The sequence below is a fragment of the Pocillopora verrucosa genome, chromosome 6 (genome assembly GCF_036669915.1).
Source record: "Pocillopora verrucosa isolate sample1 chromosome 6, ASM3666991v2, whole genome shotgun sequence".
NCBI lineage: Eukaryota > Metazoa > Cnidaria > Anthozoa > Scleractinia > Pocilloporidae > Pocillopora > Pocillopora verrucosa.
The window spans coordinates 5,271,344-5,290,504 of record NC_089317.1 but is presented as its reverse complement, the minus strand read 5'-3'; the positions used below and the strand labels follow the sequence as shown (position 1 = coordinate 5,290,504).

General features: G+C 38.7%; 1 protein-coding gene and 1 long non-coding RNA gene across 10 annotated transcripts in view; both read right to left on the bottom strand.

Moving 5' to 3' along the window:
- Window positions 1-884: 884 nt before the first annotated feature.
- LOC136281809 (uncharacterized) lies at window positions 885-2,658 on the bottom strand. Its single transcript, XR_010718007.1, has 3 exons — window positions 2,366-2,658; window positions 2,155-2,199; window positions 885-1,822 (listed from the first exon to the last, which is right to left on the bottom strand). It is a non-coding gene; the product is annotated as an uncharacterized lncRNA (long non-coding RNA).
- Window positions 2,659-13,055: 10,397 nt separating this feature from the next.
- LOC131793420 (G-protein coupled receptor 83-like) overlaps window positions 13,056-19,161 on the bottom strand; it is a 61,635-nt gene continuing 55,529 nt past the window's right edge. For all 9 annotated transcript variants that reach the window (XM_066167970.1, XM_066167964.1, XM_066167965.1 and 6 more), the window contains one exon: window positions 13,056-16,537. In XM_066167970.1, the coding sequence (XP_066024067.1) occupies window positions 15,502-16,512 (1,011 nt within the window). In that variant the 5' untranslated portion in view covers window positions 16,513-16,537 and the 3' untranslated portion in view covers window positions 13,056-15,501. The remainder of the gene's footprint in view (window positions 16,538-19,161) is intronic.

The following is a 19,161-nucleotide window of genomic DNA, read 5'->3' as shown; positions in this document are numbered from 1 at the left end:
TAGATCAGCAAATACAAAGATGGCTTAAGGAACAGCTGCAGGATAGAATAGCTAATAAAGGAATGGCATGGCCTTCACGTCACGCCACGACGATTAGCCACGACGATTCGCCACAACATCGAAATATTTCAAGTAATACTAAGCAATTTAATGTTCAGATAGAGCGTCTGATGTTTTGCAAAGCTATTCGACCTAACGCTACACTATTTGTGTCTATGCTGTACCATTCTACATTACGCTGAGCCATTTCACGCAACGCTACACCATTTGTGTGTACGCTGTGCCATTCGCGACATTATGCTAAGCCACTTCACGCAACGCTACACTGTTTGTATTTACGCTGTACCATTCGACATTACGCTAAGCCATTTCATGCAACGCTACACTGTTTGTATGTACGCTGTACCATTCGACATTACGCTGAGCCATTTCACACAACGCTACACTGTTTTTATGTACGCTGTACCATTCGACATAACGCTGAGCCATTTGACGCAACGCTACATCGTTTGTGCGTACGTTGTGCTACTCGACGTTACCCTGAGCCGTTTAACGCAACGCGTAAGAAACAAACATAGAAATAGAAAACATAGAAATTTGCACGAAAATTTCCACGGTTAATGAAGTGTTTTGAAACATGATTGATGTTTTGCGGTTTTTCTTTTTTTTTTTGAAAGGTGAATACTCGTCTGACGCTGTAGCATCGCTTGTCTCTCAATCTGTGGACGTTTCGTGAGATTTGTATGATAAACTTACAAAATATCTTTCTCAGGATATTTACTAATGAACAGAATTGACCTCAACAAAGAAATAACGATCGGTGTCGTAAACAGGATGCTTTAATTTGTCAAATTAGTAAGTCTATTATTTTGATTCTTAGCCCCTGGAACCTAATTTATCAGGACGAAGCCCAGCTTGGGAATAGATATATTCGTGTTATTATTTCATCAATGTCAAAATCAAGCAGCAGAGCCAAGTTGACAAGGGGCAATTATATTCCACAACATTGATATGTAATCCAATAATAGACATGTTAAAATTAGGAAATAATTTGACTTGGTTGTGTCCAAATTCAGGAAACTTTTTCGCCGTAATGTGTGAATTTGCACCAAACACTCCACCACCGTTTCATTAACATGTGCTTGTTTTTTTTTTTTTTTTAAACTGAATGTCTATCACAGAAGCTTTGCATTTCTTGATATACCAAAAATAAAATAAAAAGCATAAAGTCAAAAGAACAGAATAAGTGATACTGAAAGGCCAGGAAATCAACCGAAACAATTTTTTGTTTGGGATTCCTCGGTATCTCAGTGTTTCCCTTAACCCTTTCACACCCAAGATCTCATTAGTAATTCTCCTTACTGTCTGCTATACAACTCTTATGATGTTAGCTGTGAGAATTTGGTATTGGATCAACTAATAATCCCCTAGCTGATATATTTGTTTTTTCTTATCACTTGCCTGTTTGATATTGTATTGATTTGGTAAGGAGAAATTCTGTCTTGGTCACTCATGGGAGTTAAAGGGTTAAGTAAGAAAAATATTAGAACCATGCATTACTGCATGCAGGGCTTTTTCTCCACATTTCTTGCAATGAATAATCCAATAAATGAGCGTAAACAACGTAAAAATATGACGATACAAGAGTTAAGATTTTTGACTCCTCTTCCTTCTGTTCACAAGGCAATGTAGCACTGTGGATCCAGTAGTATCCAAGAAAATTACTCTTTCACTGTTCACACAGAGATGCCTAGGTGTCATTTGCCTTGAAACAGACCAGTGTTCAATTACAGGGGTTTGTAAGGTCTCTGTATGTATGGATCTGAAAAATTAAAAGAAAGTGAATTTACATCAAATGGACATTTTCAAAACAGGATGTACGAATTCATCAACACTATCTTGACTGTGATTTGAACAGGTGTTAGTATAACAAGACTAGCTTGACTTTTGAGCAGATAATGTTCTATCGAAGTTTAGCTTTACTAAAGCTTTTGTATAACCGTGGGTTTACTGAAGCAAATTGAAACGCACCCTTCCGTGAATTCGTTGGAACTAATTCGAGCTGAGAAAGAACTGGTAAGATATTGCAGGCCAACAACGAATTTTTGAAAAATCAGTTCAAGTGTCAAGGATATAAAAGGGAAAATTTCTAACCTCTCCTCTTATGTAAATGGTTTCAGGGAAATCGAGGTTTTCACGCTATGAAAAAAAAGAATTCAGAGTTTAAGTATACTTCAGGCCTCATACAATCTCGTAAATTCACGAATAACGTTAACCTTTCAGCAAAATTCACGCGTCGCGTTTTAACTTTGGCCTTCATCACGCGTCACGTGCAAACCTTAGTGATGCACCAGTTTATTCATACCTTAAGTTTCCTCTCAGAAAATGATTCTCTAGAGGGTCCAGCAATGATTGTGATGACTCTTGCAAAGATTCGGCACCGATTATTTTTGGAGAAATGGTCAACTCTTGTTCCTGTTCTGTACAGATACGCAGCTGCTGGTTGTATTATTTTAATGCGCCATACTTCCAATACTCCCATTCTCCTTATCGTTCGGAGGCATCTGGCGCATGAAAAATCTAACGGACGCAAATGAGATGTAAGTTAGTTCAAAGACAAACTATTTTCAAAGCTGAGAGAGCCATGAATCACGATTCGTGTCTTCTCATCATTGCCTCTCTTGTCTGGTCTCTTAGGAAGCAATTAAGAGCGGCGAAGAGGAAGTCGCAAACAACAAAATTTCCGCCTGAGGTTTTCACACCTTCAAATCAATTAAGAATTTGACATTTTCCCGTGAGTACTAATCTAATTAACTTAGAAACTTCCTTGATTCTTTCTCCTGCTCGTTAACTGTTCGAAATGCCTCGCAATTGTTAAGCCTTGTCCATACTAAACCCTTTTAAATTTTTTAATTTTTTAATTTTCCATACTAAGGAAACAGATCTATTTTTCTTTGTCCCGGCGGGCTATAAGTACACTGGCGGCACATTAGGCATGCACTCAATTATGGTTAATTATAAGACTAAAGAGCCGCGACGCCAGCGATTTTAAGAAGCACCGATTTCGCTTAATGAATACTAACCTTCACAGGCTTAGCGCTCACGGTAGGCCTGGTTAAAGATGTGAAGTCTCCATTCGTATACACTATATACCTCATCGGCGAGCAAAGGTTTAGTATTTCGATTAGAACTCGTAAGCTGTGCACTGTGCAATTTCACCAATGAGGGACAAAAGTCCCTTCAACCTATTGTTCTACAAACCGCTAACATCTGCTCCCAATATCCTAATAATCGTATAATTAGGCTTTAGTCAGTTTTGTTTGCTATGCGCTCTTGTCAGACTCTGGGTGGAGTTGGCATGTATCAGTCGAACAAAAATATTTCAATCGATGATGGCGAGCATACCGGTACGGGAATCCCCACCAGAGGAAAGACTTCCCAATGAAGATCACTGGGTTGACTTCGATGTCAATCCTTTGAATGTAGGATCTTTCATTTATGGAAAAATAATTCCGGATTTTGAGAGTCAATTAGAAATTGAAGGTAAAGCTAAAAACACCTGAATACAAAGTATCACAAGCAGTCCAGTGTCGATAACTTTTCAAATTTCAAGGTTAAGAGATCAGAAGTGTTATCAACAGAGTTGATAACGTGAATTGGCCACCTTAAAGAGTTTACAGGCCGACGTTTCGGGCGTTCGCCCTTCGTCAGAGCGATCGAGTAACGATAAATATAGACTAGGTAACGATAAATGGTCTGAGCGAAACTGTTTGCCAAACACAAGTTTGCGATCTCATCGATATGAATACAATTTTACCAAACGCTTATCGAATCGTCATCTCTGAGTCTATCACTTATTTACGAATTGTATGTTTTCATTCCTGGATTGGAGATGTAGAACCCACAAACTTTTGATAAAAGCACGTTTTAGGCCAATTTTGTTGTTGCGAAGATTGATACGATGCTTAATTCACTTCGGTTGAATTACACTTCGATGGAAATTAGTGAATTATTTCAGATTTCTTGGATTCCGTTGTTGTTTTCAATGTAGAACCCGGCCAAAACCAGAAAGCGCCCTCACAATGGCTTTGTAAAGTGGGTCTGCAGTACATTATCCTTTTCATTGGTTTGTGACTTATAAGGCAACATTGCACGGTTTAATTTTTATGATTCTGGAAACAGTTGCAGCTGACAGAGAGGGAGGATTGTTTTTCCTAGAAGCTTATTTTCACCCTTTAATTGAGATACAGATGTAGCATAAATACTAACTGTAAACATTGGTATTAATTAAAATCTGTGATACTGTTAATTTAGTTTTCCTCTGAATAGGGAATAAAGTTTTCATTAGAAGGTTGAGCATTAATTTCCCTGTAGTCTTTTGCAAGACAGTGCAAGATTTAAATGATATATTTGCTCTCTATTTATCACATATACAAATCTTTTAAAATAGGTCAAAGGACTGAAATTGTGACTAGTATATATATTTTGCCTAGAGTGGATTGCTTATTTGCTGTATAACAAACTTCAATTGTATTAAATTAATGATATTCTTGCTCTTCTCCAACAGCTGAGACCATCTCTTAATAAATCAAATAGAGTTGAGTAACAATATAATATTTTTCCTCACTCCCTTTTGCTTAAAGACTTTCTTCATTTTTTATGTCGACTTTGATTACCCATTCTCGCTGTTGGGGTGTCCGAGTAACTTAAGCAGTTGGCCATTTGTTTAACCTTCTGTAACGATGCAATGATGGGGAAAACTAGCTTCTGAGAAGACAACCACAATCAAGAGACACCAAGACTCTTATTTCTCCTCTTTTTTGTTTTTTTCTTTTTTTTTATACTATTTTTTTTTTTTATTTTTTTTTTTTTTTTTTTTTTTTATATTTCTTTCAATTTTATTTCTAGTTCTTTTTATGTTTTTTTTTTACTGATATTTTACTTTCTATGCCTAACTTTCGATGACTTGTCTCTCTTTTACTCCGCCTAGTGGCAACCGCTCTTAATTACCCTATTAGTGGATTGTGGGTAATGAGCTTACTGTTCTTTGCAGAGTTAAATCCTCTTGTTCCAACTGGTCGAATGCATTTTTATACAAGATCCAGCAAGCACATCCAAACATGAACACCCGACGAACATCATTCTCACAAATGAGTCAGCACAAACTATATATTAAACGATAAAATTACGGAGTTCGACCCTTGCGGGCTTTCTGGAATCTGACATCAACGACTGGAATTTTCAAAAAACTTTTCAAAATTAGGTCAAGTACGCAACACGGAACCAGGTCGAGAAACAAAGAGTTTTCATGTTTCTGATTAATTGACACAACTAGAGGAGAAAGAAAAGGAAAAAAAAAACAACACTGAAATCGATCGTGAATCCTCTGAATCGTTAATAACTACTTCCTAAGAACACTCTCTTTTTCCACGTGAGGCCTTTTTCCAAAGCGAAGGGTCCGCGTTCCCAAATATCCCTGTTATTTTAAACATCAGTATTCAATAATTTAATCTACAAAGAGCGGCTTTCCAAACGTAAACAATCCGGATACTAAGAAGGCAACTTCCGCTCTGCGTATTGCAAAGAATTAACTCCTAAACTGATATTTTTGGCTTGTGTATTTTCCGCTCTAACATGTATAACTAAATGAGACATAACTCACTATATATTTAGCGCTCTCCAAGATTACTCTTAAGTCAGACTTTTAAGGCCACAAGGGCTACTCCAGCCAACAGACAATTAAACGTGGGTGATACGAACCAAAAGCGGATGTGATTTTGTTCCAAAGGTACCTTAGCCAGGTGTTTAGCGAACACATCGACATTTTTTATGTTGCCGATGTCAGCCTCGGAAAAAGTAAATACTCCTAGTCACCCTTTCCTTCCATGACAACAAACTGGCCTGCCTGGATTGGTCGTTAAATTATGGGGGGGAAAGTCGGCATTTCCAAAATCAGTCTCCATCTTTCTTTTGCAACAAGTATTTAAATTGATTTATTAAATTTTTAAAAAAGTTCTGAATACTTGTATTCACAGTTCGGTGTTTCACTAAGGACGTCCTTTGTGCTTTCATATGTTCGACCTCATCTCCAAGAGGAAAGCGATGGTAATTTTTTTCACACAGGAATTTCCTTACGGTCCTTCTTTAACAATCCTAAAATGAATATTTATTTAATCATCAATGGAGGTGGAGTAAGGAAAACCCAAAATCATTTAGAGCCAAAAGAAAGAAAAACTGAAAAAAAACCTCAATCAAAGCAACTCACGTGGTCCCGACAGAATCGGGTAGTATGAAACTCAGGCGGGACAAATGCATGCGAGGAAGGCGACGCGCTCCACGTCCCTCCTAGTTTAGTTTTTAGAAAGTCATAATTAAGAGAACAACAACAGAAAAATCCTCGAGATAATCGAGGGACACCCTCCCAGCGAATAACAATTGTAACTATGCAGTGAAAATAAAAAAAAAATTAGTGCCCTCTGGAAAAAACACACTGCCTCACTTCAGACGCGGTCGGTCTACAACGCCAACGTAAACAAGACAGAATAATGACCACAACCGGAAAAAGAATTACATGGACCTAGCTGATGTCGTTTGACACAAAACCACAAACTTTCTTTTCGGAACAGAACTATTCGAACAGCACGGAACTATCAAAGCATATTTGGACATTCAAAGACAACGACACCAATTTTACAATTAACTGGAGTATTTTAGCGACCGCCCCGGCCTACAGCAACAAAAGCAAGCGGTGCCACTTGTGCCTCACGGAAAAACTTTATTTAGTTAGAGCTAAGAAGCCGTCTTTTTAAACAAAAGAACAGAACTCCTTTCTAAATGTTCTTATTATACGTAATAACATGTGCAGGATGTGGACATAATTATATAGGAGAAACGGGGATGTCCTGTGAAAATAGAGTGACAGTTCATAAACAACACATTAGAGACCCACACACACGTAATGCTGGGAGTCAGCAAGCATATTTATGAATGTGTTGTGGGATTGACCCTTCAGTTCACTATCTTTCCGTTTTACAAGATTCTCAGCCCCTCCGAGGTCATGAGAAACATAGAGAGGTTTGTTATTCGAAATAGAAATCCGGTCTTAATTACTTGAAATTACGCTTATTGCTCGCGCGCGCTTCGAATTACAGAGCCATTATTGTTGTAATTACAATTAGATAAGTGATTAGTAATTTCACGTTTAGAGAGGTGCGTTTAGGCGAAAAATCGAAGAGAAAATCGTAGCGTTTCTTTCTTCAGTCGTTTATTACTTTGGAGATATGCTAAAATCCGTGAATATGGTCTTTTACGGCACAAAACATTCATTAGTCTATAATTTGATTGTTTATCATCATCATTGCTCATTTTAGTAGATTTTAAAGTCACATGCTGCGTGTTGGTTGCATCACCACAAGTTCCAGTTTGCTACAACTTCGGCTTTTTCAGACGAGAAATTCTGTGCTCTCGCTTGAGAGAATATCAATAGTTCTATCAGACTAAAACTGTGCTTCTATTCCGAAAATAAATTAAAATTGTTGTCCGCCGAAGACTCTCCGTAGGAATTATTCAAGCGCGTTGTTCATGCTGTCTGCTAGATAACAATTTCAGAATAATCTGCAGATATCTAGGATTATTTTCCTGCTTCGATCGTAAAATATCTGCATATTTTTTTCAAGCATTCTATTACTACATATAAATCTACATCTCTCTAGATCGAGTATTGCCGGCGTTTCATTGCGTGACTTGTAAATTTATTAAGAAGGGCCAGCAGAATTTTGACCGGTAGGCTTCCTACAAATTTCCCTTAATGAAATCCCAAGACCTAGTCAGTTGTTTTCGAGAGCAAAGACAATAAATATGAAGGAAAAGTGAGAGGCAAATGTCTTTATCTTTTTTTTAGCTTAATAGCAGCTGTACCCTCTCCTGCAGTCTTCGTCTAAATTTTGCAAAGTCCCTCCTTATCTTCTGCCTTGTTTGGTCAGTTTCGACTTCTGAAGGTAGATCATCGGCATCGGCCTCTTCGTCCTCATTCATATTTACAGAGAAGGACTTCGTCAATAAACCAATTTTGTAGCGGCAGATCACCTGCTGAAGTATCGAGCGATTTCCTGCTCTATCAACTGGTCAGTCTTAGACAAATTTCTGGCTGGTGTCGTCTCTTAAACTCGATATTTGGGAAGTCACATTTAGAGGCGGTTGCCTTACAAGTTTCCACTGTCCAACACACGTCTAGGAGATAATCTTTGTTTTCTGAGAAAAGGTGGCTGCTTTTGTGTTTTCCAAAGAGCCCATCCAAAGTCCACCTGGCTAGTTAGGGATTGTTCATCAGAATTTTACCTGAGGTCCGTCCTTGAACGTAGCCATCCCCTATAAAATGGCAAGCCGGTCTTCTTCTTTTTCCTCTTGATCTTATCATAAGCGGATTTTTTTTTGTCAGCTTTACTGTGTTTGTCTTTGTTAGGGTGCTTTTGGATGGCATTCAATGACTGAAACGTCTCGATACATTCTTCCTTTTAGCATTAATATCATCGCTTTCAGTTCTGTCTGTGACGGATTAGATATAGTTCTCGCCGATACGCCGGTTGCTTCAATTTTGCTTTTTCCTCGCGCTGCTATAAAACAGTTCATACATTGACCGATAAATAAAATATTTTTAAATACCGTTCGGAATTTACCTTTTCTTTTCTGCGTGCAAATCAAGGGTAGACAAAGTATTTAAAACACTTGACAAGAATTTCATGGGGTTCACCGCGATAATTTTCGTCGGCCAGAGTCAAGACGCACCAAGCTAGGCGACATCGCTCTCGAGTAAAATAATTTTCCAAAATATATGTGTCGAGCCTGATGAAACGCACATTTTTTTTCATTATTGTGATCAAAGCCCAATGATGTACCTAAATGGGTAGTTACGGTATCAAACCATTGATTATGACAGGGTGAGCTAAATTTTTCTGTCGAGGTCGACGTAACTTCACATTAAAAGCGTTTTTGACGGAACAAACTAGTGAGCATCACTGCACGAACTAAGAAAGTAAAAACTTGTACTCATCTCCCACGCGTTTCGTCTGACAAGAGTAGACTTCATCAAGGAGTTTTTCAAGTAGGGTAAATAAGCTTGCTCATATACAAAAAGTAACTAAGTTGTCTCTTATCTATTGAAGCCAGTGGATAGAATTCGCCAGGTGCGCCCACGGTGTTGATATATGTGTGACATTTTCCGTTACATGTACGAGTCCGTGATCCGTTTGAGGGTTGCAGTGCGCAGATATCTTTTGAGCCAGACCTAAACACCTAGGCCCGACACCACTCAAAGAAACTCGAAAGAGTGCTGTATATGAACTGTCTCGCACGTGCACGCAGGAAAGGCATGACAATCGGCGAAAAGAAAAGCAAATGCAGATGATATTTGCAGTCAAAAAACAGGAAAATAAGATAACAGAAGGATTAAAATTTTCTAGAAGTGTCTTCTTGAAAAGAAAAAAAAGATAAACAATTTTTACTTCTCATGAAAGGTCACGCTGTTATGCTACAAATACTGCTTCTACGTGGAATTTCTTGATGGTGGAAAGTGGAAAAAACATTTTCCAGTCTTATTTTCTGGAAACATGGCGCAACTAATTAATTTTATGGGGCTATTGATATTTCCTATCAAATAAGGGGGGGGGGGGGGGGGGGCAGAGTTTCCCGTCATCCGCGGTATGGAAAAGCCGAAATTGTTACATACTGGAACTTGTACGTCAACAAGCACGCGACATGACTTTAAAATCTCCTCTCCTCTTACAGTTTCCTTATTTTTGTGCGATAATGATAATAGACGATCTAGTTTTAGATCAATGAATGTTTTGTTCTGTACAAGAGCCCTATTTCCTGATTTTAGCAAATCTTCATAGTAATAAACGACAAGAGAAAGAAACGCTACGATTTTCCCATCGATTTTTCGCCCACATGCATCTCTCTATACGTGAAATTTTCCATTCCTACAAAAAATCTCGAAAGTTTTTCACATTTTTCACCTTTCTTGATCAATCATCCTCTATAAAGAGCCAAAAAATGTAGGTTTATTCGGAAGGGTGACCGCTTAAAGCAAGAGGTGCGTGACAGGTGTAGTTGAGAGAAACTTGTCACAGTCGCAGATTTTAAAAGGCATCCAAGACAAAAATGCGCTAGCGCCCAAAGATTTTTTTGATGATTTTCAGAGATGACATGATGGATTATAAAGGGAATCAAGATTAGTGTTGTAGCTTTCTGGCAAGGGGAGATATTTGACCTCAAAGTTGTCAATATTTGGATAAATCGGAAAGTCTAAAAAAACAGGCGTTTCTTTACCTCTGTTAATTGACAAGCCGTCAATCAAATTGACTGATACTTGCGGCAGACATTAACTAAGGATGGAAAAATATGTGTGCAAACGCTCAGAATAATTGGTTAAATACCATGACAGTGAGAGCTTCATACATTTTACCTATTTTGAAGCGATTTCCTTGGTGAAGACTAAGACAAAACCGGGGGGGTGGTCTATCTCCCCCCGGAAAAAACCGAAACAGAAACCAGTTTGTCTTTTTTAGTTTTGGGGTAGACCCTTCAAACTGGCAAAGTTTCATTGAAATCGGTGAGATGGCATGAAGCACGACTGCCCGGTGCTCTCGTGGACACGCTCTTAAGTCTATTTTGCCTCGATTGGGCCAGCAATGTTTCTTCACACATGGCACTTGTATACTTAACAATTGGTTCATACGTCAGCGTGCGTTCATCGAGATATGAAGTACGCGGGAAGTTTGGAGAGCACGAAAGATGCGTAAGAGTTGCTCGAGGCGTAACCGATGGAAATTTTTTTTCTCGAGGGATTTGTTTGCTGACGTCATGAGCGTGCACCATAGGAATGTGAAGCACGCTCGCGCAATTGAAATTTACGCGCTATGTTATAAACGAAAGTGATCTCGCCAGAGGGAACACCTGCCTTAAACAAACTTTGGGAAGGCGTGAAAACCAACATTTTAAGGGTTTGTTACATGAAACATGCACTAAGCAAACAGCTTATTAATAGATATGAACATTTTTCTGCTTTTGAAAATGTACATACAGGCTAATTCTTAATGCCTTCATCTGCCATAATTATTGTTTACTAGAGAGGTTTAGCTGCATTTCCAAGAAATTTCGAATCGATTATTAAATATAAATGAATGCAAACATATAACAATAAAAAGAAAGCTAAGGGAAGATGGCGTCAGAATTTCCTGAGAATCTTGCAAGCTACTAAAAGCATTTTTATTCGCTTTTTACATTCCAGGATTACCCAAGCAACATAATTTTTAGAGTTGATAAAATATCATCAACAGTTCTCGGAAAATAGATCGTAAAGCGATGCGGAATCGAAGAACAGCATGGAAATCTCGGTGAAGAGGATCAACAACCTTAAAATTTCTGCGAGCTGCCATCTCATTCATCTCGAACGCAAATGACATGTGCGCTGATCTAACAAACGCTGCCTTCATTATATCGCACCCAGGGAAAGAGTTTATTATTCAAGCTGGAAATGGAGATTGGGAGTTTTTCTTTTCAGAGGACGCAAGGGATGTTGTACATGGCCGCTGTGTTCGTGAGGGTCCCAAACAGTTTTCAAGCAGTAAAGACTGCAATTCCTATTTCAGAAACCTTTTGTCTTGGTGGTCACAGCCACCAAATACCGACGTTCGTGGACCATTAGCCCTGACCTGTGAAGTTCAGGAACCCACGTCCAATGTTAGTACACCCCTTTAGGTTGCGGAGGAAGAAACTCTTAAAACTCACTCAACTGATGCCTCGAGTCTTACAAATAGTGCCGACTAAAGACGTTCCTATTTAAATTTAAAAGGGATATTTGCTCCAGATACTAAATAGAGGGGGGCATTGGGGTCTATTAGAACTCGCAAAACCGCAGAAGAAATCATCCAAAACCACAAAAACACTAAAAATTGTTTATAAAACGTGAAATACTTCGAGATTGCTAATGAGTTATTATGACAATTTTTGAAGATGAGGATTGAAAAATCAATGAGTTGTCATTGCGAAGGTGTTGGTAGTGCGCCGCTCATTCTGAAGGCACAATCAGACGACTGTTTGAAGTTGGTCACAGCAGATAGGTGATTGATACCAAATTGACATATCATCTCCAAATGATAAACGGAGGAAGCGAACTCACTAAATCTATCCTGCTAGCATAGTTTTTGGGTGAAAATTGCCAATTTTGTATTGCAGAGAGCCTGAAAACGGGTGTAGAAAATGATGTTTTGAAATACGTATTATATCGCTATTTTTCTGTGAGTGACATCCACAGCAGACTCAGGGGGAGGGGGGTTGAGGGAGGTGTTCCTCGGAGTTCGGGGTAAGGTTATGCTGCCCACTTCTTCAATACTGACTCACGGACTAGCGATATGATGCTTCCTTTTGGATCACATACAGTAATGACATTCCATTCATTTTTCCTTTTAAGGACTACCGAAGTATCATGATATCCTACTTTAAAAAGATTGGGTCGATGTTCCTTGGAAGAAAGATTACCAAACGATGTGGAAACGATGGACAGCATAAAGATCTCGAGGAGAAGCAAGCTGCCATCTCGTACATCTCAGAGGCAACCAACATGGGAGCAGATCTTTCAAATGCTGAATTCACTTTTTTTTCAATCAGGAAGAGAGTTTTTCATTTAGGCTGGAATTGGCGACTGGGAGTTCTTTTTTGTAGAAGATCCAAATAATGAAGTTCCCCTGACAGCACATCTGGCCCTGCCAATCGAAACGGTAGACCCAGAAAAGCACCAGGACGAAAAAATGGTTTTCTGGCCCTGCCGTCTCCTGTTTAAAAAAATCTCTGTCCTGCTACATATCGACGAAGAAAAAGATGAAAATAAAGAAAGAGGCAGATTTTGTTACTAGCTTGATATTATAGGTCACAAATAACTCCATAATCTATCAGATAATTTGAGTTTATTAGGTGTCAAAATTTATTAAATTTTATACCGCTGTCAGAAACATATCCATAGTCTTTGGCTGGTAATCTTTCGCCTTTCCCATGAAAGGTGTATTCATTTTATCCACAATTAATGCCCTTTAAGAAGTCTAAAGCTTTTCTTTACACGTGTATCTATCTTTTCGATTCGGGGAGTACTCTGAATCTTCAAGATAATAAACAATATTCCATTCAAAAATCTTACAGTCTTACTCGTCACCCGTGATATTGATATCTAATCTAGTAATATGCTTGTTAAATTGGATTTAAATTATTTGACGTGGGTGTGTCTCTCGCCGTAATGTGTGAATTTGCACCAAACACTCCACCATCGTTTGATTAATATGTGTACGCTCTTTTTTAAAACTGAATCTCTATCACAGTAACTTTGGGTTTCCTGTTATACCAAAAATAAAATCAAAAACACAAATTCAAAAGAACAGAATAGGTAACAAAGGCTAGGAAATCAACTGAAACAATTTTTTGTTAGGGATTCCTCGGTACTTCAATATTTCCCTTAACCCTTTCACACCCAAGATCTCATTAGTAATTCTCCTTACTGTCTGCCATACAACTCTTATGATGTTAGCTCTGAGAATTTGGTATTGGATCAACTAATAATCCCCTAGTTGATATATTTTTTTCTCATCACTTGCCTGTTTGATATTGTATTGATCAGGTAAGGAGAAATTCTGTCTTAGTCACTCACGGGAGTTAAAGGGTTAAGTGAGAAAAATATTAGAACCATGCATTACTGCATCACGATGAATAACAAAATTTACTATCGTAAACAGAGTAAACATATGTTTACATCTCTTCTTTTTGCTTCAAAACTTTCTTCATTTTTACTTCGACTTTGGCAACAGTCTCGTTGTTGGGTGTCTAAGTAACTTCGTTAGTTGTCCATTGTATAACCTCCTGTAAAGATGCAATGAAAAAGAAAACTAGCTTTTGAGAAGATCCACACAATCAGGAGACACCGAGACTCTTAGTTCTCCTCTTCTTTATTACATTTTCTATAGCTAACCTTTACTCTCTCTCTCCTTTACTCACTGTAGTGCACGCTGCAAAGTACCTTATTAGTGAACATGTGGGTAATGTGCTAACTGTCTGCAGAGTTTAACCCCAAGCCTCAAAAATAGAGTCAGCACAAACTATTTTTAATGTTAAAATTACAAGTTCGACCTTGCGGGCTTCTAAACTTGATAAGACTCGCACAACGACTATACAATAATCAGCTAAAACTTTTTTACGAGTGAAATTTAGAAAACTAAAAATAAAGTACTCACCACGACTAGTTTAGAGACAAAATTTCAAGTTCCAGTAATTGGACAACCAGAGGAGAAAGACAACAATGAAACCTATCGTAAGGGGGTAAGACTGGCACAATCTTTGAGTGCTAACCTTAAAAAACCTTGAATCGTAATAGCACTTCACAACACTCTCTTTTTCTATAGAGGCCTGTTCAAAGGGAGGTCGCATCCAAAATCGCCCTGTGTTTACTTATCAGTACTCAACGATTTAATCTACAAGAGCGGCTTTCAGAACATAGCAATCCGGCGGGAACTAAGAAGGCAATGACGTTCTGTGTATCGCAAAGAAATTAACTAAACCGATACCATTGGCTAATGTGTTTGGTGCTCTAAAACGCACAACTAAATGAGACATAAAACCTATATTCAGCTCTACAAGATTACACTTAATTAGACCTAAAAGCCTTGATGACTACTTCAGCAAGAAACAATAACAAGGTGATAGTAGAAAAACCAAATGTGCCTTTGTTCCAGAGGTACATCAGCGAGGGTTTGCGGACACACTTACAGATTATATTGTTGCTGCCATCCTCGGAAAAGCAATATTCCCATTAAAAATCTCCTTTCACAACAACTAATTATAAACTGAAATAGTTTGTTAAATTATTATCGCGAAAACGGTATGCAAATACACTTAACTAACGTTACCCGGAGCACTGAAGAAACATGTCAGTGTTTCCTTTTTGACCAATACCCCCATGGGGCTTTCATGACCTTTCCAATCAAACTGAGATACAGACGTTGTAAATGATCAGAGTTTAAAAATCCCAACCAGTAGGAGGAACACCAGTTGGCTGTATACAAAGCGAGTCAAGGAATCGACCCTAGGGAAAAACGAGAACAAATCCAGCAAGTAATAAGGTAGAGGGCTTTCACCCGTGACCACTAGATCACTAGTTTAGCACTCTCACCACACTGCCTCAAACATCGAAGAAGCAATGCCAGTATGTTTCTTCCTATATTTCACTCTGCAACGGATCCCCCTTTTTATTCTTACCAGTTGATAGAACGGTTCTTGTAGAAATTAGTCGCCATTATCAATTTCTCATGAAATTACTACAGTAACTTTAATGAAACCGTATATAGGTATTTGTATTACATTAGCTAATTTGTAATACGCAAATCAGATCATGATTTGCAAATATGTAATTTTCTATCTATCAGTTACCAAATTGGTGATAAAAGTTTCATGTTATAAGAGAGATTACATTCTTGATTCTATCTGGATTGCTTCATCTTCAGGTGGTAAGACGTCATCTGATGTTTTGATGGTGAGACTTGAAGGCAACCGCCTGCTTTTTCTACTGACGATCCTGGTAAATGCCGTATGTATCTTGGTGCTCAAAAAAATGTACAGCCATGGGTTAACGGCACTGTTAGCGTGTCCAAACCAAAAACATACAAAGCTGACAATCGGCTGTATATGTAGGTAAGCCTTAGATGCGTGAATGATTTGCATCATGTGGACCACTTGTGGTGGGAGCCAACAAAGGGCAAAAGCACAGGTAACAATAATGAGCATCCGAACCACTCTTCTCTTGGAGGTTTCGAGTTGCGCTCGATCTCCTCTCAAAGTATTCACTCCAGGTGCAACATTGAACCATAAATTCCATGCAGTGATGGTATACAGGCAAGACATAACGACCAAGGGGATGAGATAGTTGACGACGAAAAGGAGGAGGTAAATTCCTCGAAGAGCCCTATCTGGATCACCCAAGATGTAAACAGATAGCATACAATAGGAAGAATTATTGTAGTCCTCCACGGTTTGAATAACAAGGAATATGGACATGGAAACCAGTGACCCGATCCAAATAATTGGAACGGTTAGTTTAGGCTTTCGAAACCAATGATGGCGGCTGAGGGGATGAACGATGGTATAGTACCTGTTGATCGCCATGAACGTCAGGCAGAGGATGGATGCTGTTAAAGTGACATAGGCAATATATACAACACTTTTGCACATGACTTTTCCAAATACCCCTGGGATCATCCACAAACCATCTGTATATATTATGGAAATCGACCAGGGCATCACTACCAAGGTTACCAGCAGATCAGCGATGGCCATGTTGACGAACATAAAGCTTGTCAGTGATCTGACTTCAGGTTTCTTCCACACGATGTAGATGAGGAAACTATTCCCTGCAAACGCTACGAGCATCGTGATGGCGTAGAGGACTGTGATAACAATCCACTCGGCATCTGGTTTCATCTTTAGTTCCCTGTTTTTTCTGTTGCTAAAGTTTAATTGGATAAAGCTGTTATTATTGAATAAATAATCAGTAAAGGGAACACCCATGCCCCCCCTAAAATTTTATTCGATACCAACCTGGGGTGTGGTGAGAGGAATCGATTGTGAATTCAAAGGAAACAAAACATTTTAAATTTTTTTTCTTTTTTAAACTAAGTTCACTTTGGTTGAGTCGATAATATTTCAGAACTTCACTGAAGATGTGACCAGGAACGGAAATATTGGAAGCAGGAAAAGGAATGCAGCAGGACATTTTGATTTTCCTTATAAATAACACCGGTGAAAAAAACCTTAGGGTGCGTTCCTTTGGGAGAATCCGGCTCAGGATTTCTAATCTGTGGCGTTCCTTTCGAGGAAATCCATTTACAGATCAGTGATCTATCAAATCCACGCTGGACAAGGATTCATCGGATCACTGATCTGCGTGATCTAAAAATTAATCATTTTCCCCAGCGGTGCTCAATTTCAAACAAGTAGGTACTTCGTTCATTGACTGGAAAGACTGTTGGCTATCGCTCTACAAATTCTGCGATAAACACGAAATACAATCGATTTTGTAATGCTAAATCGATCGGCCACTGATCGCAGGCATTCAGGGTTCCCCAGTATCCATACCGTAATCAATATTTGCTTCTGTTTTAATTCCATCGTTTGAGTTTACCATGAAAAAATGTGCTTCTAATAAATAGTGCGTGCTAAAGGCCCGTTCAGTAAGACGAGCCTTTCAGGGAAGAGCTCAATAACCCACGTGCATACACAAGTCTTAAAATAGCGCATTTTTTGGAATTCTCTGAGAGCTCGTCTGAAACTCCGTTCCTTTCATGCACCGTGATATGTGTAACATTGGATCACAAATCCAAATCCGGATCCTCCCAAAAGAACGCACCCTTAGTAATGAAGTGATGGTTTAGCATTTCTGCATAGATGTATTAAGTATTCCCATCCTTAAAATATATAAATACTGGTCTTCGTTGTTGGTTTGCCTTTATGACGAAAGCGTTTCTTACTTGTCATCTCATTTGTCGTTTTCCGTCTCGATGAATAAAGATAACTTTTAGAAATAGTTTTTTTTATTATTTTCAATTTTCCGCACGGTTCCTTCATTTGTTCGTATAACATGACAGGACGGAAAACGCGTGCACTGTAAGTACCTCCCGTTGTCCCATACAAAGCCTTAGAAAACTTTTCTAAGGCTTTGTATGGGCTTTTTTTCTGGAGTATCTGGTAGCGCTCCAGGTTGCTTCAATATGCTTACCGCAAGGCGTCATAATCTCGTCACTTTGTGACAGAAATGTCGTTTAACTGAAAGTGAACCAGAACACCAACAGACCTATGCATGTCTCAATTTTCCGATGAGGGAATGTTAGGCATCAATGACACGTCATCGCTTGTCAAACTTTGTCAGTAAACATGACTTTCACTTACGTAATTGGCACAGGATATACTACTACCGATGAGGGAATAATAAATAAATCTGATCAGAAGTCTGTGGCAGGTCGGGTGATATTGAAACGCGTGGAAAATGCATTTTACATTTAAAAAAACTTTATACTTGGAGGATTTCAACTGCTTTTTTTTTTTTTTCTGGTAGTCCTTGCATAAACCTTGTACCCTGTTTCATCCACATTAATTATTCGTAGTTGTACATTCACTGCGAACAAAGCTTTCCGGTTAATTTTTATCGTTTTATCCCGTGGAGATAGGCCGCTGTCCACTAGAATTTTCTACAACATTATATCAGTATGGAAACGCGGGCACAAACTCAGCCACAGGGAATCGAGTACCGAAGACGATCGCCAACAAAAAGCGCGCGCTTGGCGCGTGCTTGGCAAAGTAATCATGCCACGACGATCTCGGGAAAGTACAATCGAAAAAAAACGCAGCATGCGAAATCAAAGGAGGAAACGTGAACGATTGTCAAGGACAGCGAGGGAAAGGGAGAACAGAGAAATGAGAACACAAAAGGAAAGAGATGCATATTCTTGGCGCGAAAGTATTATAGCAAATGGAAAGCATTAGTCGAACAGAATAAAAAGACCCTGGACAAAACCAAGGTAGGTACTCGGTTAGCGTCAAAATAGAATAAAATAGATATCAGAAAATGAGCAGTTGGTTACAAAAAACGATATCACCGAACTGACGCTGAACGTAATCAAACTAGCATTGTCTTGCATTGTACAAAACGTCCTGGGGTTGACTTCAACATAAACTCATAGGGAGAGGGGAGAGTGTAGCCCTCAAAATTCTTCTCCTTTTTATGATGAAATGAAAAAAAAACTACAATCATTTTCGTAAAATAAGGCAAGGAATCCGAAATTGCCTCATTCTGAAATGATTTAGCGGGAATTCATTCATTTCTGTTTGCCAAGCAGACAGGCTAAACTTTCGTCTGAAAAGGTCAGTCATTGAGCTTTGAGCATTTTCCCTTCCATCTTGCCATGTAGTGTTGATCTTGCCCTACCAAGGTTACCACGGATCAAAAAATGGCCAGGGATAGAAATTTCAAGGTCAGGGAAAAGTCAGGGAAATTAAAGTTTTTACACCACTGAGTTTCATACCATGCTGGAAGAAATATTTCAGATGATCTCAGCAATGTTTTAATGAAGAAGA